This window comes from Rhinatrema bivittatum, chromosome 1, assembly GCF_901001135.1.
Source record: "Rhinatrema bivittatum chromosome 1, aRhiBiv1.1, whole genome shotgun sequence".
NCBI lineage: Eukaryota > Metazoa > Chordata > Amphibia > Gymnophiona > Rhinatrematidae > Rhinatrema > Rhinatrema bivittatum.
This window is the reverse complement of record NC_042615.1, coordinates 311,484,265-311,507,452: the sequence shown is the minus strand read 5'-3', so window position 1 is coordinate 311,507,452 and position 23,188 is coordinate 311,484,265. Positions and strand designations below refer to the sequence as shown.

General features: G+C 42.1%; 1 protein-coding gene across 1 annotated transcript in view; it reads left to right on the top strand.

The window, feature by feature from the left end:
• Positions 1 to 23,188, top strand: part of METAP1 (methionyl aminopeptidase 1) — a 129,470-nt gene that overhangs the window by 43,365 nt on the left and 62,917 nt on the right. The window contains exon 3 of the mRNA XM_029597407.1: positions 775 to 887. Within this exon, the coding sequence (XP_029453267.1) occupies positions 775 to 887 (113 nt within the window). The remainder of the gene's footprint in view (positions 1 to 774; positions 888 to 23,188) is intronic.

The window sequence follows — 23,188 nt, the reverse complement described above, 5'->3', positions numbered from 1 at the left end:
AAGAATTTGCTTTTCAGGAAGAGACTTATTTCAGTTATATTTGTTTTCACAATTCTTTCATTCCTCAAGTCAGCAATAGTTGCTTGTTTTTTAAACTTTTTTGAAGATAAGGAAGGTAGTGGCATCAGGCATTCCTTTCTTTCTTTTCCATGTGGTTTCTCTCCCCACTCTTCCATTGCTCCTGGCTGGCAGGCTTTCGAGGGAGCGGAGGCTCTGTGTTGCTTGACCTGCCAGCGAGGTAGCTCAGATGCATCGCGTCATTCCATCTTCCCTCAGTGCACGTGATTAAACTGCTCTGGTGTGTGAGGCAGACTATTCGAACGCGGGAGCCCCTGCTCCACTGCGCTGCTCCCCAAACCTGGGGACTGGGCCCGCTCGTGCTCTTTTAGCATTGTGGAAAGATTGGAAATGGGCTTCCTTCTTTTCCATGGTTCTGGGATGAACAGAATTCTGCAAATGATGTCCAGTGACCTACCATTTCATTTGGGTTTTAATTTACTGAAAGTTAAGCATTTCCATCTATCCAGCTGTGAGGCATGTTCCCATGTTTTGAGAATCAAAACTTGAATTCCGGTTTGTTTTTTTTTTGTTTTTTTTTAAGAAAATAGAAATGTTGAGGGGACTTTCTTTCACTTTGTAGTTTTTGGTGTTTTTTTTAAGTAATAAGTCTCCTGATAAGGTGAGCTTGAGCCACGCCTGATGGTTTGCTGTGGTTGGGTTGCTCCCCCAAGTGCTAGCAAGTGTTGACTTGTTTCATTTTTATTCTGTTGCTAGAAGATGAAAAAGCAAAACGAGAAGTATCTCCTTGGTCTATGGATTGTGAAATTAACACAGATCCATGGCCTGGCTATCGATACAGCGGCAAGCTCCGGCCGTATTATCCGCTGGTAAGTCATCATAAGTTGCACATCTGCAGGGGAAAGATTCTGAACACCGAATGCAGCCTTTTTCTTGTACTGTGCCCTACTCATTCAGAAGAAATTCTAATAGCATAATCTTTCCCTGCATGTCATGAATTTTAATATTAATGTTAACAAACGTAGCACAAAATAGGATTGAGATTTCAGCTACGTGGATTCAGAGCAGACATTTGTGTTCTGTGGGAGTGCTGAAGGGATATCGGCGCAGTGGGCACCGTGTAATTCCTTAGTCTTTGGCAGTGGCAGTGGCGACCTTAGGTGGCCCTTCTCTCCTAAAGATGAAAAGAATTGCTTTGGAAGCTACCTCTTATCCAAATCGCAGTGCTTCCAGCAGCACCTGTTGAGCCTCTTCAGAAAGCAGTACAGATTTCACAGCTTATTTAAAAACCGGTTGGGAGCAGAAATGCTTCGCTGTCTCCGCAGTTCCCCCTGCTGTGCTGTGCATTCCCCTTCAGGTCTGACATCCTTGTACCAGAACCTGTATGTATTCAGCTGTGACAGGCAGTAAAAACAGAGCAGGAAACGATGAAACTGCCTTGGGCTGATTCAAGGAGCCAGCCTCGTAGGTCATGAGCTGACCCCCTTCCATTGCGGCAGTGCCCATTGTGGAACTGAGCCAGGCAGATCCTCTGGATTCACCCAGACTCTGGATTTCTAACTTTCATTTCCCTTGGGGCCTTTTTTTTTTTTTTTAAATCTGTGTTCTAGCTGCCAGTGAGAAACAATTCTCTCTTCCAAAATACAAATGGTAGTGCATTTCATGACTTGACACAGGATGTGCTACAGAGTCCTTCACCCTTTGAAAATCCCAGGCCACCAGGCATTCAGAACTCTGTAATGTTTTGGACTTGGCAGTTTTCTTCTCCTTCGGTGCTTCCATGAGCCTTAATTCACAGGCATATGGATTCCCCCTCCACACCTATTTTTAAGCCTCCTGCTAGCTAGCCCAACCCTTGTAGCCCGTGGCTTCCTGCAGAACCCAGCACACCTGCACTCTGAATCTGACCATTAGGTATTGCTGTTGTGCAATGACCGAGACTCCTCTCCCCTCTTCTCTCCCCACCTCCTCCAGTTTGTGAATGCCGTTTCTGCAGTATCTTCAACTTTATCCTCCCCAAGAAACAGAAGCTGAGCTTAAACTGGACTTGGGAACAGGATTCTGCTATCCACCATGCCACAGAATCCTCAATGGAACTTTAGATTACTATAGTGTCCTTAAGAGGACCTGGTACATGTGAGGCTGATGTCATAACAATGTGTTCAGTTGGGCTGGCACTATGACATAATGCTATAAATTCCATAATGCTATAAATTCAGTTTCCCTGTTCACCTCATACAGTGTGACCTTCAGCAACTCTATTAAAATCTCCTATATCTAGAAAGAAAACACCATAGATCCTAAGCTCTTAGACAGCAATATGGTAAACCCATGAATTACCTTGAGCAGTAGTAGACGTGCTACATGCAGAATAGATTTTTGTATTGAATTTTAAGGGTGTCTGACCAGTCAACCTTGATTTTTTTCTTTTTTTTCACCTGCATAATTAATACTCTGCTTACAAGGTATTTAAAATTCCACACCCTTGTTGTCTCGGAGAAGGTGCCTTATAGCTCTGCACTTGTAATATCATGTTACCACAGTTGCAGACATTCTCATTAAAATTAAAAGCTCAGAACCCACAGTGTGATAAATGTGGATTGCATCCTCATCAAGCAAGAAATTCAAAACTTTAAAAGCTTTTATTTATTTTTTTAAAATGTATTTTGTGGTGTGTGGTTTTTTTTTTTTTTTTTAATGTTAATTTATTTTCAACATTTTGTTTCCTAATAAATGTTGTCCCTGAGAAGCATCTCTCTTGCTGTCAGGGTGCTGCCTCCTGAGGATTCTGGAGCATACACCGGCTTAGCGTTACATCACTGTCCCGAATGTTCCAGAATCAGCACGAGGAGCTGCTCCCTCTTGTCCTTATAGACTTCTCTGAAACCATTAACTGAGTAATAGTAGCCAGCAAAGAAAGGCATTTTGTGTTAATGGGGACCAGATTTAAGAAACAGGTAAAAATTTAAGGCATGAAAAAGTGTAAAAGCCAAGTCAGTTTCCTAGCACAGGTTTGAAATAAAACCTTGGGCTGCAGATGTTAAGTTCCTGCAACTTCTGGAAGAGAGAATTCATGAGAATGTTTCACACAATTTTTTCTGTAGAAAGTACTGTGGGGCTTTTGCTCCTGAGAGCTAAATTTTAGAACTGGGTAAAAGTGCCCCCTGTGCTTTATGCACAGGTTTTTGCTTGCTCAGTTTTGTTTTTTCTCTTCAGTTTTCCTTTCCAGATCTTTGTTCCTCTGCCTCTTGCTATGATCTTTCCTGATGAAGAATTGCAACAGCAGCAGAGTTTGTGGAGTACTGCTTTAGCACTGTGAGAGAGAAACCTAAGGCCTCCTGCGAAGGTTCAGTAGTGGCAGTGCCTTGAGCCCTGGTCAGACTTTTGGCGCTCCGTTTAGGAAAAGAGCAGTCGGACATGCATTCTCTTTGGGGCTGCCATCTTGGCAGATGGAGTATACAGTGTAGCCCCATGACTATCACTTTGGTGCCAGGTTTTCCAAATTGCAAAATTGTAGAGTGCCATAGGCCTAGAATGTCTTGGTTTTGAACAGGAGGATCATGTCTCGTGTGAGTGAGATGCTTAGGATTGAAGACTTTTTTTATATATATAAAAGTCTAATTTGTTTAATGAAACAAGGGGAAACAATTAAGAATATAAGAAATACCATGCTGGATTTGACTAATGGTCCAACGAGCCCAGCATTCTGTCTCTAGCAGTGGCCAATCTGGATTGTTTCAACTACCCAGCAGATCATAAGAACATAAGAAATTGCCATACTGGGTCAGATGGGTCCATCAAGCCCAGCATCCTGTTTCCAAAAGTGGCCAATCCAGGTTACAAGTACCTGGCAAGAACCCAAACACTAAGTGAATCCCATGCTACTGATGCCAGTAATAGCAGTGGCTATTCCCTAAGTCAATTTGATTAATAGCAGTTAATGGACTTCTCCTCCAAGGACTTATCCAAACCTTCTTTTAAACCCAGCTACACTAAGTGCACTAACTACATTTTCTGGCAACAAATTCCAGAGCATAATTGTGCATTGAGTGAAATAATTTTTTCCAATTAGTTTAAATGTGCTACTTGCTAACATCATGGAGCATGGAGTGCCCCATAGTCCTTCTATTATCTGAAAGAGTAAATAACCAATTCACATTTACATATTTTAGACCTCTATCCTATCCCCCCTCAGCTGACTCTCTTCTCCAAGCTGAACAGCCCTAACCTCTTTAGCCCTTTCTCATAGGGGAGCTGTTCCATCCCCTTTATCATTTTGATCGCCCTTCTCTGTACCTTCTCTTTTTTGAGATGCAGTGACCAGAATTGTACACAGTATTCAAGGTGCAGTCTCACCATGGAGACACACAGAGGCATTATGACCGTTTCAGTTTTATTCACCATTTCCTTCCTAATAATTACTTATTCTGTTTGCTTATTTGATTGCCACAGCACACTGAGCAGACAATTTCAATGTGTTATCCACTATGATGCCTAGATCTCTTTCCTGGGTGGTAGCTCCTAATATGGAACCTAATGCCGTGTAACTACAGCATGGGTTAATAATGGAGAGATTTGTTCGCTACTGCTTGCTCTCAGAAATAAGAGGGGGTGATCACCAGGTTCTATCTGGCTAATAATGGACTTGCTTTCCAGAAACTTGTCCAAGTTTTTTTAAACTTAGCTCTATTAAACTTAACCACATCCTTTGGCAACAGATTCCATAGCTTTATGGTGCATTGATGAAAAAATACTTTTCTTAAATAGATTTTAATTCTACCTGTTAATTTCATGGAGTGTCCCTTAGTCCTACTGTTTGTTTGTTGTTTGTAGGTGAAGATGGGAGTGGAGTATGGTATTTTGGTTTTTTGTGGCAAATTTATACATGTGATCAGAACTTCAGTGGGGTCAGTCCCTTGAACCTGCGTCTCCCAAATTAAGGTACGATTGTCAGATTGACTTCCCTAGACCTTTGATGCCCACAGTCAAGGCTTGAAAAATCCCAGGAGGCAAGTCTCTTAGGTGCCTAAAATTCTGAAAAGCAAAACAATTTTATAAATAAAAGAAGCAAAAAATGTATACAATTTAAAAAGTAAATTAAAAAAAAATTTGCAAAATAGCAACAATAAAAAAGTGAGAAAGTAAGGAACCCATTTCTCTGGCTCTTAAATTTTAGACTGGTGCCTTTCTAAACATAGTTCCACCTCTGCCCAAAAATATAGGCTATTCCTTGGAATTGGGACAGGTTTTACTATGATTGATAAGAGTAAGCCCCTGAAAAGGCAGACCCTGACATTTGTGGGACTAAGTTTCAGGCTTTTTGCTGTGTAAAAAGTATCCTGGTAGTGATGGATTTAGACTTTTGCTTCCCCTAGGCAGCGATATAACCCCAGGGTTCTGAAATAACTGAAAAAAAATGAAATTTCAGATCTATCACTAGTAATTTGTAAACTATCATATAAAAATCATCCATTGTACCTGAGGACTGGAAGGTAGCCGATGTAATTTGGATATTTAAAAAGGGCTCTGGGGTGATCTGTAAAACTATAGACCGGTGAGCCTGACTTTAGTGCCAGGAAAAATAGTGGAAATTTATTATAAAGAATAATATCACAGAACATATAGAAAGACATGGTTTAATGGAACACAGCCAGCATGGATTTATCCAAGCGAAGTCTTGCCTCACAAATCTGCTACAGTTTTTTTGAAGATGTGGATAAAGGTAAACCAGTAGATGTGGGGTATTTGGTTTTTCAGAAGACTTTTGAGAGAGTCCCTCATGAGAGGCTTCTAAGAAAACTAAAAAGTTATGGGATAGGAGACTATGTCCTTTTGTGGATTGCAAACTGGTTAAAAGACGAAAACAGATTAAACAGTCAGTTTCCCAGTAGAAAAAGGCAAACTGTGGAGTGGGTCAGAGATCTATACTTGGACCATTGCTTTTTAATATATTTATAAACCATCTGTAAAGGACTACAGTGAGTGAGGTGATCAAATTTGCAGATGATACAAAATTATTTGGGTTTTGATAAATTGCAAGAGGATCTTGCAAGACTGAAAGATTGGGCATCCAAATGGCAGATGAAATTTAATATGGACAAGTGCAAGGTGATGCATATAGGGAAAAATAACCCTTGCTGTAGATACGATGTTAGGGTCCATATTAGGAGCTACCACCCAGGAAAAAGATCTAGGCGTCATAGTGGATAATACATTGAAATCTTCGGCTTGGTGTGCTGTGGCGGTCAAAAAAAAGCAAACAGATTGTTTGGAATTATTAGGAAGGGAATGGCGAATAAACGGAGGATGTCATAATGCCTCTGTATTGCTCTATGGTAAGACTGCACCTTGAATACTGTGTACAATTCTGGTCCCCGCATCTAAAAAAAAAAAAAAAAAAAAGGTACCGAAAAGGGCAACCAAAAGGATAAAGAGGATGGAATATCTCCCCTATGAGGAAAGATTAAACAGGTTAGGGCTGTTCAGCTTGGAGAGGAGACTGCTAAGGGGGGGATATGATAAGTCTACAAAATCATGAAAGGACTTGAATGGGTAAATGTAAATAGGTTATTTACTCTTTCTGATAATACCAGGACTAGGGGGCACTCCATGAATTAGTAAGTAGCACATTTAAAACAAATAAGAAAAATTTCTTTTTCACTGAACACACAATTAAGCTCTGGAATTCAGTGCCAGAGGATGTGGTTAGTGCAGTTAGTATAGCTGGGTTTAAAAAAGATTTGGATAAGTTCTGGGGGAGAAGTCCATAAATTGCTATTAATTAATAGGGAATAGCCACTACTTATTAGTAGCATGGGATCTATTTAATGTTTGGGTACTTGTAATTTGGATTGGCCACTGTTGGAAACAGGATGCTGGGCTTGATGGACCCTCGATCTAACATAATAAGGCAACTTCTTATGTTCTTTTGGGGAGCAAAATATAAGACAACCTAACAGTTCCTGAAGCAGCTCAGGAATATATTCTGTGACAAGAATTAGAAAATTGTGAAGCACATTGGCAAACATTGCCATCTTTTATATTATAAAAATAAAGTACCTTGTTTGTTTTTGTATAATTTGTTAGGTGAGGAAAAGGGATATCAAGTATCAGCACAGGGAAAGGAAGAAGAGGGAGGACTATGACTTGAGAAGAGATCCAAGAATAGAGTGAGAAGGTAAATAGGCTGGGGATGAGGGGAACAGACTAGGGATGGGGAGAGGACAGGAAGAAAGAGCTGATGAGACTTAAGGGAAGATGAATCTGGATGGAGAGCAGGAAGAAGGTTCTGGGAATAAGGAAGGAAGAGACGGGAATAGAAGTCAGTGGAATTTGGAGTGAGGGATTTGGAGTGGCTCCACAATCTGGAAAGAAGGGAGATATAGGAAGGAAGGAAGTGTTCCAGGATTTGGGATATAGAATTGGAGTTCAAGGGAGAGAAGATCAGAATTACAGTGGGAGGGGGTGGGGAGGTGTGTCAGCCCTGTTCTCCCTTTTGCTCTGGTCCTGTTCCCTCTTGCATCTCTATGCCCCCATCTAACTTTCCATCCAATCTGGCTTTCACACAAACACTACCCCCCAGCCAATCTCCTTTCATCCCCAGCCCCTCTTCCTCCCCTCCTGGACCTGGATTATTTAGCAGAGTAGGTCTTCTTTGCTTTGTTTTGTTTGCTTCAGGCTTGACACCCCCCCCCCCCCCCCCCCAAATGACAGGAAGGGGAGTGGCTGTTTGCTCTATGCTTTGCTCAACCTCATACCCCCTGTTCTATACAGGGGAAGGGAGGGACAGGATTAGGGAGCAAAGGCTTTTGCTTTTGTTCGGGGGGGGGGGGGGGGTTGCTCTACTCTGTCCCATCCATTCTCATCCCTCTGCACACTGTCTGGGAGAGGGGCTGGAGCAGGAAGAAGACTGCTGTTCTCTGCCTAGTAAGATTCAGCACAGCTGAGAGGCTTCAAATCTGTCAACTTGCCACCCCCAACAATTTGCAGCCCTAATAGTTTACCTGTGGATAAATTCAGACCCGTATGTTAAACAGGGAGAATTTGAGACCTTCTGGACTTGGATAGTTAGAAGCAGACCTGAGATTTAGGGTTTGATGTCCCTGAGCCAGGAGATGGAGTAGTTGGTGAAGCTGATGCACTGGAATGATCCTGATATTTTCAAGGCTGCCTCTGCTGACAGCGCAGGCAAGCGTCTGAACAGAGGGGAGAGAGGATTCTGGCATCCAGCGGCACATAAGTCTCTTACTTTTTCCGGGAATGTTCTGAGGATTCAGATACTAAACTGGTGCAGCCATCTACACAACTGTCAGCTTTTCAGTGAAGCCTGTATGGGCTCTCGAGAAAAACCATGCGACCCTCAATCTGAACACTGTAGAACTGGAGATTGATAATTTAAGGAGACTTTACTTAGCACAGAGGCTAAGGGCAACTGTGTGTTGCTGTGTATTGGAGAGGCAGTTAATTAAGAAAGTCTGGGTATCTACAGGAAAGCTACTGTGCTTAGAGTTTTTTGGCCAGGCTGAACAGGTCAGCTAAGGATAAAGTGTAGCTCTGGGTCAAAGCCCCCATTATGGCTTGTGCTATTGTTGAAGCAGCTTATAAGATCAACGGTTCCTCCGAGTACTACTCGCTCTACAGGATGACATTTAGAAGAGAATGGTCACACTCTATAAGGAACCTACAAGAACTACTGTCCTCTTATTTGCCACCCACTGTATACTTGAGTGTCTAACGCAAGGATAGTCTTGAAAGGACATACAAGAGTTAATAAGCTAGGATGGTGATAGATGACCTAATTTCATCCTTGTTAGCTATTTAGTAGAGATGTTCTTGACAGAACCATCTTATAGCTCCATCTCTGTCTCCTCTAACGCCATGCCCTGTGGATTAGAAGCTATGAGATGCTTGTAATTGAATAGTTCATCTGTGGATGCTTTTCTTCTAAAAGCCATTTCTTTGGGAATCCCTTTTGAAAGTGGAGTTATTTGATCCTTGGCCTGAAAAGTTGGTTTAGTAGGGGAGTCTGAGAAAAGGCTGTGCTATCACAGGACAGATCTGGACCTGTATAGTCTTCCTTTAGCTCTTCCTCCTAGAGACTTCCAGAGAATTTTCAGGAACTTCTGAGGAGATTTTCAAGAAGGGGAAGTGATCGTGGTAGCAGAGAAGAAGGGCAAGTTTCGACTTCCCGAATAACCTGCCAGATATCAAGAAGACAGTGTTATCAGAATAACTCATTTTGTATGGTGCTGGCTAGAAGGGGCTGCAGGCTTTTAAGACTTTCATCTTCTAGCTTTCGATGAATTATATCTTATATTATTGAGTCATATAAGAATGTTTCCTCTGACACTCAACTAGAGCAGTCTGTACTTGGCATGTGAAGAACACACATCCCTCCATGGAAGAGAGATGCAAAGCGGAGAATATGCGGATCCAGTGGACAAATGCACATCAGCTGATGAGTTCTCCAAGCTGCTGTGAATCCCATTGTATTGTGTAATACTATGCTATTGGGTTTTTTTTGGCAAGTTACAGCAGTTGAATCCCTGTTGCCTTCACTACGTCTGTTTGTCTGTCTTCTACTTAAAAGGTTGTTTTTTTTTTTAAGTAGATTAATACTTCCACTTTGACAATGATCGTAACATAATTGTGTCCAAAGTGAGGTTGTATACCTCCTCCGTATCCTATAGGTTCTCAGTCTAAGCCCAAAGGCTTAAAAGGGACCATCCTCAGCTCTAAACCTGGATAGTAACCAATTGCTGACTGCTGTGCAGCGCCCCATAATTTGACTGCTGGAGGGAGGCGAGTTTGAGTCCTCAGAATATTGATGAACAGACTCATTGCCTTCACGTTTTTGGTTCAATAAACACACAGACTTCTGCATATCCTTTTGCCAGCATAACTCTACTAAGAAACAAGATGTGTGGTTTCTTTCTCAGCAAGTTCCTATTCTACCTTTTACCTTTTTCTTAGCAAGTTACGTTTATACCTTACAGTCCCTCCTTATTATCAGCTAGTTAGGTGTAAGCGCACGTAAGCAATTTAGCACTTCTTCATTTAGTCCTTACTCATAGTACGCAGTTGGGAAAAGTGGTGTTAATTTATTCAGGGCTTTGATATTGAATATTTTTGGTCACCCTTGCTGCCATTGTACCCAGAACTGATGGTATCTCAGACCATTTTTTATTCTTCCCTCTTACAGGCCGATTCAGAAAAATCTGCGGGAGAGCCGGCTCTCCCGACGCACGCCCAGGCACCTCTCCTGGGTGTGCGATTTTGTATTCAAATTAGGACCCACGCTAATAAGGAAGCGCTAGGGCCACTAGAGCGTCCTTAGGGCTTCCTTATTAGCGGAAGCAGCGGCTGTCAACAGGTCTGACAACCGATGCTTAATTTTACCAGGTTTGGAAAACGGACGCCGTCAAAATTGAGATCCATTTTCCGACAGGCGGGCAGATTTTTTTTTTTTTTTTTAAAGAAGTTCTAGTGTTTTATTTGAAAAAGAGAACACTAGGTACCCTATATCTCAGTTCCTTAAAGTTGATTTCAAAAGATTCAAGTTTGAGAGTCATTTTTTGTGCCTAACAGCTTTCTTACACTAGCATGCATATAGGGACCTGCACTTTCAGTTTTAATTTTTTAAATTTTCCCTGGAATTTTTCATGGTTCATTATGACAAGAAAAACAGGAGACTGGTGTTTTGTTTTGTTTTGTTTTTCTTGGTAAATATTGGAGTTTATTTTGGTGGACAGAAGCAAAAACAATATAACAATATTGAGCCGATTCTCCTATTCACCCTCTCAGCAGCATCTGTACCTTTACCTGCCTGGCATGTCCCTATCTCTTCCCATGCTCCCAAGAATTTCTCTCTTCCCCCCCCCCCATTGCAACATCATTTATCCTTACTAGCAGGGGCTCCAGGCGTCTCCGCTCTCTTTCAGCGGCGTGCTTACTGAGGCTGCTGCGCTCTGCAGGGCCAGAGAGCCTGCTGGGAAGTGCTTCTGCTGGGCAAGGCCCGCTTCAGATACTGCATTGGCAGCACCAAGCAACAAGCACCTTGGCTGCCTGGGGGGAAGGGGCAGGCGGGACTTAAAATGCCAATTCTGCGGCACTGGTGGGAGAATGTTGTCGCATTTTGGGGGGGGGGGCAGGACTTGAAATGCTGGGGGGCAGGACTTGAAATGCTGCAGGTGCTTTGGCCCATATTGGTTTAAGCAGTTGCTGGAGGCCTTGAGAAACTGCATCTGCAGCTCTGGAGCTGCTTTTTAATCACCCTGAAATTTGGGTGAAAATCGGTTTAAACTGAAAATGAAGGACACTACATGTTTACTAAGTTCTTCACACCCCCCCCCCCCCCATCCTGTACCTCCCCATAGTTTCTCCAGCATTCTTGTGAGGTGCCATTATTTATTATGTCAAGTTGCTTAGGGCATCGATAAAGCCTCTGAAAAATCTTGTATGCAGTTATTTGGGTATCAGCATTCCTTTTCCAATCCATCTAACCGAGAGCCGGTTTATGAACCATTCAGTCCTGTAGGTTTGAGGACTCGTAATGGGAGTTCTCCCTGTTGTCCGTTCCTTATTCTGGTAACTGATATAGCAGTTGGAATTGGCATTTTCACAAACGATTTGGGTACGCTGTAAATCTTTTCGGTCTTTTGGCTTAGAACAAGGGTTAAGGTCTGAGCTGTAAGCTGCGAACGTTCCTTTCTTGGCCTTTTTGCTGAGATTGAGAAACCGTGCAACATGGCAGGTTAAAGCCCTGTCACACGACCACTCTGGGGACGACGACGACGACGACAGTGTTATGCCATTCCCCAAACAGGAGGTTTCAATTGCCTTTACTGGACTTTGTTGGTCTGTATAGTTTATAGACTAATACCGGTATATGATACAAAAGATCCACTACTGAAATGTATATATTTTGGATGATAAATTCAGCGGGAAGGACCATTGGAGGAGGCAGGACAGGAAGTGCTGTGATTGAACATCTGGTTTAAAGCTGTAGGTCTTGATTACACCTCCCAAGCATAAAAATGAAGTTTAACAAATGGAAACTGAAAAAGAAAAATAAGGTGATACCTTTTGTGTTAATCCAATATAAAAAAAAAATGAACACCTTTTTTATTTTTGTGCTTTTTTTTTATTTTTGTATTATTTGTTGACCTTTATTTCTGGCAGCCACACTATTCCCCATGCAGTAATGCCCACAGGTCCTGACTGCTGTAGAAGTTACTGGAATAGGGCTTGATATAAGCAAAATTACTACTGTGACTCATAAGGAAATGGCAGTGAATAATAGGTCCAGCATTACCATGCAAAGTTTGCCTTGTAAGCTTAAACAGCAAGGAAAGAGGAGCAATAATTAGAACTAGGTTAACTAGGATACGGCAACTGATGTGATGAAATCACAGGAAAGGCAAGATCATACAGTTATTGATTGTGAGCATTTTGAAGGATGATGGAAAGATTTTGCCATTTTTTCCTTTATTTCCTGTGGTTTCACATTCATTGCCGTATCCTAGTTAACCTCCCCACCAGATCCCTCTCCCCAGGCTGCAGTGATGATGGCAGCAGCTACCTGGGGTTACAGTGATGCCATTGGCAGGGACTTACCCAGGGCCGTGGCATTATACATCAGGAGCCACATTTTAGGTATCCTGGAGCCCTGGGATTTTTCCATCCCTGTGTAAAGGGGATGGAGGTGCATATCTGTAGACATATGTACTTAGCGGTCGATTTTTAAAAGGAGTGTGCGCGCGGTTCCCGGCGAGTGCACATGGACGCGGCTATTTTATAACATGCCAGTGTTGGCGCGTGCTTGTTGTAAAATACGGCTCCTGTGCTCATGTGCGCCAGACTTTCATGTCTGGGGGGGGGGGGGGGTGTTTTTAGAAAAATATGCGCGGCGATGCAATTGGGCCTCCCCCACTTCTACTCCTAACCCTATCCTTCCTCCTTCCTCCCTCTTCCCCACCTCCTAAAACCTACCCTAACTACCCCAAATTTTTTATTTTGCTACTTACTGCTTCTCTGGAGAAAATAAAAATGCAAACACACAAAAAAGACCAAGTATAAGAAACTTCAATGCTGTGATGCACTGGTATCCAAATAGATGCAAAATTACTGATACCGCATCAGCAAGCCAGACAACGGCAGTGAAAAACACTTGCCGTCCGGACCACTCGTCATTTGCGGTGAATTTTTTGTTTTATATAGTTCATTCGTATGTAACTTAACGATACAGCTGTTCCCTGCGAGTCAACTTGAAGAATTAATTCTGATGCGATATCAGTAATTTTGCATCTATTTGGATACCAGTGCATCACAGCATTGAAGTTTCTTATACTTGGTCTTTTTTGTGTGTTTGATTTTTGATCAACAAGACTAGTGCTGGGGTTCTTTGTTTTTTTGGAAAATAAAAATGCACCATCTCATCATTGGCTTTTTAACCTTTTAGCTTTCCCAGATCATAAGTTTTGTTTTTTTTGCAGTCCAGGATAGTGAGGAAGAAATCCCCTCTCCCATCTGCTAATCTTGGGACATTGGCTGGAGGCTTGGAGATTTTTCCTAGGAATGTGCATTAGGAACTGGGCTGAGACTGTTAGTTAATGTCACACAAGATACCAAAAAGCTTTCAGGTAGCATTGTCATTTGGCCAGGACAAGTTTATTTTCCAGGTTATGGTTCATTGTATTTTATACTCCTACTTTCTGGAATACTTTAGCAGAAAATTCGCACTCAGCATCATGTGCTGAAAATCTTTTTATTCAAACAAGCTTTTTATGATTTGTTGTAATTTTCTTATATTTTAATGCTGCTGTTAGTTTTAAGATATAGTTTTATCTGTATTTTTTATGTCTGTTTTGTAATTGTACATCGCTTAGAGCTTGTGCATCAAGCGACTAATAAATACAATAAAAAAATAAATATATTGCAAGTATAAACAAGTGATTTACGTACCAAAAAAAAGCACATATAGTAACCTATGACAGCTAATACATAAATGCATCACAGTTGAAATAAAACAAATATGCCCCAAAAAAGATTCATAAAGAAATTACTAAAAACATTAAACCACCCAAATAGTAGGGGGAAGATAGATCACAATCCAGGTAATCAAACAATGTTAAATGTATCTATGCAATGGTAAAATAGCAGAAAAATAAGTAGCCTCAACTAAATTCCAGCCATCAAAGGGGAAGCATGGCAAACTGATAATCAGAAATTAAAAGCCTAGCAAAAAGCCTTTCTTTCACATTTGTTTCTAAATGTAAGATTTGTATTTATTTATTCAATCTTATATTCTGCAACTTCCATAGCTCTGTTCAGCGTGGATTACAATGTAAACATCCATAAATCTAAAAACAATGTTAAGCTATAAAATAAACAAAAAAGCATAATACACATTAATTTACCATTACTTATATGCCTTTGCAGAATATAGGGCTTTAACCTTCTTTCTAAAGATTTTTTTTCATTTCACAAGTTGACTGATAGGGCATTCCACAGGGCGAGTCCAAACAGGAGAAAGCACGGGCACACGTGGTTTGAAGTCTGATGTCACGTGGGCAGAGCAGCAAGTAGATGCACCCCAGAGGAACGTAACAGACTATTTAGTACAGACAACTTGATCTTCTGACTTAAAGTACAGACACTATCTGCATATAACTACTTGTGGATGACGACCAATATTTTGAATTGTGCATGCCACTTAATGGGGAGCCAAAGCAGATTGGATAAAATAGGAGCATCCTGATCAGTAGGGGCAAAACTCAATAACCATCTTGCCACAACATTTTCATTTATTTCTTTTATTTGGCAGAATTTATATCCCACACGCTCAAGTTTTTGGGTCGGGCCACAATAGAACATGCAAAGTCATACATAACCATAAAATACAATACATTTTAAAATAAGCCTTCATGAAGGAACAAAATTTGGGTAGATATAAATAGACATTGAAACATAAGTGTTCATGTCCCACAGAGAAATCTTAGATCGGCCAACAAAGCCCTCCTAACCGTACCTTCTGTTAGGACAGCAAGACTGACTCAAGTTAGGGAATGGGCACTATCCTTAGCAGGACCGACACTATGGAACACCATGCCCCTCGAGATCAGATTACAGAGACATTTTAAACTTTTTAAAAAAAAGTTTAAAAACCTGGCTTTTTGGAAGACCAGCCGGACCCCGTGTCCGGCCGGGCGGCGTAATGTGGGCGCAGGCCCACTTCAGAGGCGAGGCGCGTGTGGTTGGAGAGGGGGGGGGGGGGGAAGGTGGAATAGACGGAGGTGAAAACAACGTGGGGACACAAGTAGGGCTGCAACGTGAAGTACGTGAAGGGGGGGGGAGGGGGGGGGGGGGGGGGGACTGAAGGCGAGTGTCATAGAGTCGTGGAATGCAGTGATTGGCTTTAGGTGCAAGGGGGGGGGGCAGAAGGAGTAAGCGTGGAGAGCTGGGATAGGTGGGGAGAAAATTCAAACTGCTGGTTAAGCAGTTTTAGTAACACGGGCTTCAGTCGGTAGCTGGTGAGCGAGAGAGGGTCAGAAGGTTCACGCGACCCTCCCACCCACCCTTAGTTCTAGGCGATTGTTGTTGGGGAATTGCGGTTTTGTTTGGGGGATTTGTCGCAGCGGGGGCGGTTGGTCCGAGCCATAACTGTTCAATTTTGTTGTTCAAGTTATTTGGATTTTGGTAAAGCCGACGGTGGTTGACAACTGAGGGCTGTTGTCAGGGTGTGGCTCCTTGCCGGATGAGGCGGGGGCCGCTTGGCCAGACTCCTTGCAAGTTGGAGGCGGGAGTACACCTGGGTTGGCTCCTTGCAAGAGAGTGTGGCGGGAGTCGGAACCTGGCGTGTTGGGGCCAAAGAGTGTAACAGAGAGGCTGGTTAGGCTATCCTGCCGGAAGGTGGCGGATAGTCTGGTGGGGGGTGGGCAATACCAAAGTCCTAGTTGTTTGTGTTAATGTGTGGATATAAGCTCGGACCACTGAATGATTAAAGCTGCGGCCTTGTTTTACCCACAATGAAATGTGTCTGTGATTATTGGATTGTAAGGGGGTGGTTGCGAGCGAGTGAGGTCCTGCATGCCCACATTACAAACAAGCATTTTATAAAGAGAGCAAAGAAGTGGAAAACAAAACAGGCAGAAGAACATCGACACACAGCACATAGTTAAAAAAAAAAAATTGTGTGTAATTTATTATTTTATTACCTCACAGTTAGCATTAGATAAAATATATAGTGAAAAGTACTATACGTGTAAGTTAATCTATTACATGTATAAATGGATAAGATTCATGACATTTATCAAGTAGTCTTTATTTTGAAACTATGTAATTGGAACCTTACTGGCACTTTAATAGAAATTATTACCCAATTTTAACATTACTATGCGTGCCTATCTGTGAACCGTTGTGATGGTATATAACTTAACGACTGTATAGAAAAGATTTTAAATAAATAAAACAAAAGGTAAAATAAACATTAAATCACATGTTTAAAATAAATGTACCCTTTCAACACTCAAATCTGTTGATCAAGTTGGAGTGATTTGCAGGATTTGCTAATGCTGTGATGAGTACTTAATTTAAAGATTGATATGTTTTGCCTATAGGCATTTTATATGCAATAAAAATTGATCTAAAAAAATATTTTTCTGTTTGTCACCACCTTGTATGGGGTCACCAGTGAATGAAAAGTCTGGAGACCCTCTCATTGGTAGAGGTCTTACATTTATACTCGGCTTGCTGACATTCATCAGCTTTAACATTGTGGAATGCATTAGTTGCACCACTGGTGCCCATTCCAGTTGGGTATGAATTGTCATCTTTCTTTCAGAAGCTACATTGTGCTATCGGAAGAAAAGGGCCACAATAGGGGAAAAAGGTGGGCTGCAGGTCTGCTTATTTCTTGGTTCTAGAATTGCAATTTTTCCTGATGTCGTACTTGAAATTCAATTGAGGAGAGACTTTTTTGCCTAAAAAACAAGGGGGCCCGATGGAGTACATCAGTGTGGAAAACGGGCACTCGGTGTTGAGCGTCTGTTTTCCTAACAAATGCCCAGATACCCCTCCTGGGTGCGAAACTGAATATTTAAATCAGGAGTCGCGCTGCCAAGGAGGCGCTAAGGACAAATGTGCACCCTTAGCGCCTCCTTGGCAGCAAGCGCCCAGGAGAGATGGCTGTCAGCGGGTTAGGAAAACCGATGCTCAATTTTACGAGCGTCCGTTTTCTTAACCTGTGCACAGCCACTTAATATCACCATGATATTAAGTCGGAGGAAGTACAGAAAAGCAATATTTTCTGCTTTTCTGTACCCTTTTTTGGGCTGCTCAAATATTAACGTCTGCTCTGGGCAGGCATTAATTTCTGAGTGTAAAAGCTTGCGGGTTGTGCGCACATTTTGTTTTTGGATCTGGGGAGAATAGCTGATAGCCTCAACATGCATTTGCATGTGATGAGCGCTATTAGTTTTGTGAGGGATTGGACGCGGGTTTTGGATGCACTCGTCCCCTTAATAGAATAAGGAATTGTGGGCGCGCGTCCAACCATGGGTTAAACAGTACTCTCGGCTGAGCGCACTGTATTGTGTTGGCTCTTGGAGCCACGTTTATGCTTCAGTTTCTATGTAAATGTTTAAGTTGAATAATGCCAAGTATGTGGGGGTTTTTTTCCTCCTAATTTTACTGGAAGGCTTTCTTAATAGAAAAAGACCGGTGAAGAGCTCTCTTCAGTGAATGTCTGCTGAATCAACTGGAGTACCCAGTCATGCATCTTATTTAACCTAGATATAAGCTGTTAAAATAGACAAATTGGCCTGTAATACTGACCTAAAAGAATCCTTTGATAAAAAATGTGTTAAAGACCTTAGCAATTTTAATTCGTAAGAGGCTGTCTTAGTAACATTCCTTAAACATGCCTTAAAATTCAGTTGTGAATCTAAAAACACCCCTAGGTTTCTGGTCTTGAACACAGTGGGCAACTGCACCATTATCAAACACAAGGGTACATAAATCACTCTGGGAGCCGTCTCCCTACCCACAGCAGTGCTCTCTTAGACATATTAAGAGTCAATGCATTATTATTGTTTAGCTAACCACTAATAATTTGCATACAGGTTTGAAATGCTGACTTTGGAAAACTACCATTAGCATGATGAGGAGTAAAAAAAACCAAAAACTGTATGTCAGCATAAATGTAACAAATTAGACTGGATATTTCAGAAGTCTTCCCCAATGGATACAAGTATATGTTAGATAAAATAGCTGATAGCATTGATCTTTGAGGGACACGGCATTTCAAATCAATCCATGTTGAGCAAGAGAGACCAATTTGGACACATTGTTTTCCTGTCCCTTAAAAATGAACTGATCTGAGATAAAACAATTCCCACCCAAGCCTGCCTTGTAGATGGGAAAGTAATATCTCAAGATTAATAGTGTCAAATGCTGACGATACAGCTAGCTGTATTGGGATATCAGATTCACATATATATATATATATATATATATATATATATATATATATCTCATCCTATCATCCATTAGTGGAAGTAATAACAGTGCTATGAGCTTTCCTAAACCCATATTGTTGGTCATCAAGCACCTTAAGTTTCTAAAAATGTATTCAACTGTGCAAGTGTACATTTTTCCAATATTTTCCCTTTGGTTCCAGTTCTAACTGAATATTTATCAGTAGGGCATTTCATAATATCCTCTGGTTATTTAATATTTGAGGGGATGGCTTGGAGGAGCACAAAGACCTACTTGGCTGATAGGGAATTGAGAGATCTGCAAGGTACCGAAACTGGCTCCTTCGGAGTGCTCAGAAAATTAAACCATACCCTTATCTAAAACTTGATTTGGCAAAGAATAATTAGCCAGTGTAGGTTCTGGAGATCAGGCATGATGTGGTCAAATTTCTTTTACCCCAAAATTAATTTGGCTGCTGTGTATTTATAGCAGTTGTAGCCACATCTGTGTTAGAGGAGATCCTGGTACTGGGCGTTACAGTAACTGTTGTGAACCGGGGCATGAACCAGAGTCCATAGATTGTGACTATCCAAAAATGGTGGTGTACATAGCAAAGAGAATAGAACGAAGCTTGAACTAATTTGGAAACTTGCCATAACACATTAAGATTAGAATCAAATCTGACTTCCAAAGGTAGGACTGCATCTTTAAGTGGAATTTCTATTTCTGCCATGCACGGAGCAATAGTTGATGATTGACTTTGTCTGCTTACCCAGAATGCCTCTGACTTCTGGGGGCTGACCTTCAATTAATGTACAAATAACCATGGACTGATGTGATCCAGACATTTTATTTAAATTTGGAATTCTTAAAATTAAAATTTACCTGCCAAGATAAATCCATACAGGTTTCATACCAAGAAGGTGTTCAACTCTTTACATTGAAGATTGCTAGATCAAACACATTTGGGAATCTCAACCATTTTCTAATGGGCAGAGCTTCTGGTTTTTTCAAAATTAATTTTGAAACCAAAAACTGCACTGAATGTTGTCATCCAACCTGTTTCTAGTATTATTTTCTGTGGGTTGTTCATGAATAGCAGCATATCGTCTGCAAAGAGCGCTACTTTAATTTCTTTGCACAGGCTAGGACTGTGCTTCTCTACATTTTTCTATCGGACACAGCTGACAGATGTTGCTCACATGTGTGACAAACTGAACACATGACTGGCATAGGACTAATTGTGAACATATACTCTGAATCCACAAGAATGTCCCTAACTCCCAACAATGGGTGCAGAGCAGAATCAGGATATTTTCCTGTATAACTCACGCTACAAAAAAGGTATTCTGATTCTGGTGTTATCTCAGTAACAGCAACACAAACTCTGTAAAATATAAAACCTGAAAAAAAAACCCCCACTCAGTACAAGTGCAGCAAAACTGCCATACTATAGTAGAACTGAGGACTTGTACAGGAATAGCCCACCCTATGAAAAGACGACAGCATTTGTACCATCAGTGTATGTCCTGTTCAAAAAAAACTCAACAAATAAGACTGATCCAAATGCCTACGTGCTAGTAAAATACCTCACCTTTGTCACACACACAGAACCGACTTTCACCTAATACAGAGTAAAAGACCACAAATTAAATATGTGGGGAGACAAACTGGAATGGAAATCCCAAAAATCACTCTGCATGCAGTGCAAAACTGGAGTACTAGAAATAGAAATAAATGTTCTTACTACACTAAGCAAAGTACAAAGATAGAAGAAATGCACATTACAAAAACTGGCATATGGCTGTTGCACATAGTCATTCTGCCTTCATTCCACCATCAACCCTCACTTCTCCAAATTACTTCCTTTCAATTATCCCTTCACACTCTCATCCCTGCCAAGCATTCCTGACATTCCTCCCCCCCCTCCCCCCATATTCTCTATTCCTTGCTCAACTCTTCCTGCACTCTTCCCTTCGCCCCCTCCCTGCCCACTTACCCCGACCCCCTCTTTCCCACCGCTTTCTGCTTAGCAGCCCCTCACATCCTCCTTTCCCCCACCTCCCACTGGGTGAAGGAGAGTATCAGTAGCATTTCTTTCAGGTTCTGTGGGGGAAGATAAAGATGGTGTCCCGTTGGGCCCAGAAGAGTAGGAGTTGGCAATGTCTCGCTCTGATCTGGTTGAAGGAGGAAACAGCCTCCAACTGGGCCAGAAAGTGGAGGAGGATGAGAGAAGAGCATCCTGTTAGGCTTGATAAAGAAGTCAACCAAAACTCAGCTTTCTGCTGGCCCTACCACACACCTTCCAGGATCTCACGACACACCAGTGTGTCCCAACACCCTGACCTAGGGGAGGGAGACACAGTTCCATGTAGTGGTGTCACTTAGTAGCTGGAATTAGAGCCCATGATTGCAGGGTTACGAATGGTGACATCTTACGTGGCCACTAATAAGAAATGCCATGGCAATGACTGAACTAAAAGTTGGGAAAATTCTCTGGGTAGTTGGGTATGAAGGGTCATGGTGCCAGATCCCATCTCAAAGGTGTGGCCCAAAAAACTGCCAGGCCTCTGCCCCCCTCCCCTCCGGAAAAAAAAATGCTACAGGAAAAATGTCCTAGAAACAGCTATTGCTTTCTGTAAGTAAAGCTCCACCTAGTTAGTCCACTTCATACATAGTAATACAATGACACAAAAAAAAAAAACAACCAGCCTATCCGGTCTGCCCAGTTACTCTCATCCATATGGCAAGGATATGTTCCAGCTACAAGCCATAGAAATGACTGCTTGAAAGATCTCTTTATCTAGGACAGTTTTATTGGCTTTTTTTGTTTGTACTTTACCATCTTGGGCAGATGAGAATACCAGATTCCTGCCTCCTCCTAAAATGTTACCTTTTATTACTTGACAAACTCAGATATTATTTGGCTAGGAGGGAAGGGTTGGGAAACTAGAATATCTTGGAAAATGTGAGCTGCTCCTTTCCTAATTGAAAATTGTATAATTTAGAATCTCAGTTCAGATTAGTGCTCCACTGGATAAAAGGCTACTTTGAGTTTTCAATAACCAAGAATGATGAAGTGTCCCCAGATTAGTCACTTTCTGTGATGTTGCATCATCTGCTTTAGAAACATTCCTCCAGAAATGAAGAATTATCTAATTAGGCCTGTAATAATAACATGGAAGCAGATTAATGTCAAAACTAGACTTGCTTACAAAGCGTCTTCCTTCATTCTAGCGTTAGGGACATCATACTTCTCACTTGGTGCAAGTGATTCAGCATTCAGGAAATGACTCATCAAGGGAGTAATAACTGTTTGCAACTATAGCAAAGAACTCGGTTTCTTAGCATCCAATTAGATGAATCCAGAACAAGTGGGTTTATGCTCCCCTACCAGCAGATGGAGATGGAGCAAACTGACATCACAGTATATAACCCCCTCTAGTGACATCAGCCTGCTAGTTTGCTCCATCTTCAGCAGATCGTGAACTTGCTTTTCCCCACTAGGGATTGCTCGATTTGGGAAAAAGAATTAAGGAGAAAATAATTTGCCCCGCTGTCATGCGGTGATACCATAAGGGCCCCCCCGTCCCCCCCCCCCCAGTTAAGAATTCCTGAGGTGTTATGTTATGTCCTCAGAGGTGTACTTTGGTCTGGTAGCTGGTTTTTCAGCCGGTGTGGACTTAGCTGCTTGTGCAGATGAAAGGCAGTGGGTGCAGGAAGCTGAGTGCGGCAGCAACGTGAAATGCCCTTTCCCCACTCACCCGGAGACCGTCTCTGTACTAATTCAGGTAAGGCTGAGCTCCAGTAAATGTTTAAAAAAAAAAAAAAAGAAAGATAGTGAAGGAGGGCTTTCTTCCTCCCGGTCTCCATGCTCTGTGCACCATTCCAACATTTGTCCCGCTCTGTGGGAGGTCGAGGGAATGGGCATCCTGGCGGATTGAGCAGCCTCGCTTGGCTAGGCACCACTCTGAGGCTTCTTAGTTGCGTGCCGCAAGGTAGGCCTCAATGGCTTTTTGCGCTTCTAAGGTCCCCCTCTACAGGATTGTCTGTTTGGCGTGTGTGTCTAGCTGTGTGTCCAGTTTTCTGGACGCCTAGTTGAGCTTGTCCTTTTGAGCGGTGCTTATTCTATGGGTGCCTAGATATTGGGAGCCTAGCATTGGGACAGGACGCCCAAGGGTTGGACACTCTCGGCCATAATGGTACCTATACCTAAAAAGCCTAAGCACCTTTCTCTTTGCTCTGTTTGTCATATTAGGACATCTCAACCAGGAGTGCCTAATTTATGCTAGCACTGTTTGGAGGCTCAGGGAGTCTTATCCTCCTCTGATTTCACGAAGCCTGGCTTTTCCCAGCCAGATGTAGGTCTGGGTAAAGACTACTTAGGTAGGGCACCTGACTTTGGATCTCCCCTAACTGGTTCCTCATCAGGGGATGGTAGCTCAGTGAGTATGCCCCAGGTGCCCCCTGGTTTGGATACTTCTGCATTTTCCTGGGTGGAAGTTTTCCAGGGCTTGCAATCCTTCCTTCAGGCATAATCCTCATTGCGATCCACTGCTCCTAGAATAGAAGAGCAGGTGGGAACCTTGCCTGGACATTCTCTTAAGCACTGGAGTACTCCTAGAGTGGTAAAGGGTCCTCCTGATAGAGACCCGGATGGCATGGATGATGATGCTGATCCTGATTCTCTGGAGCA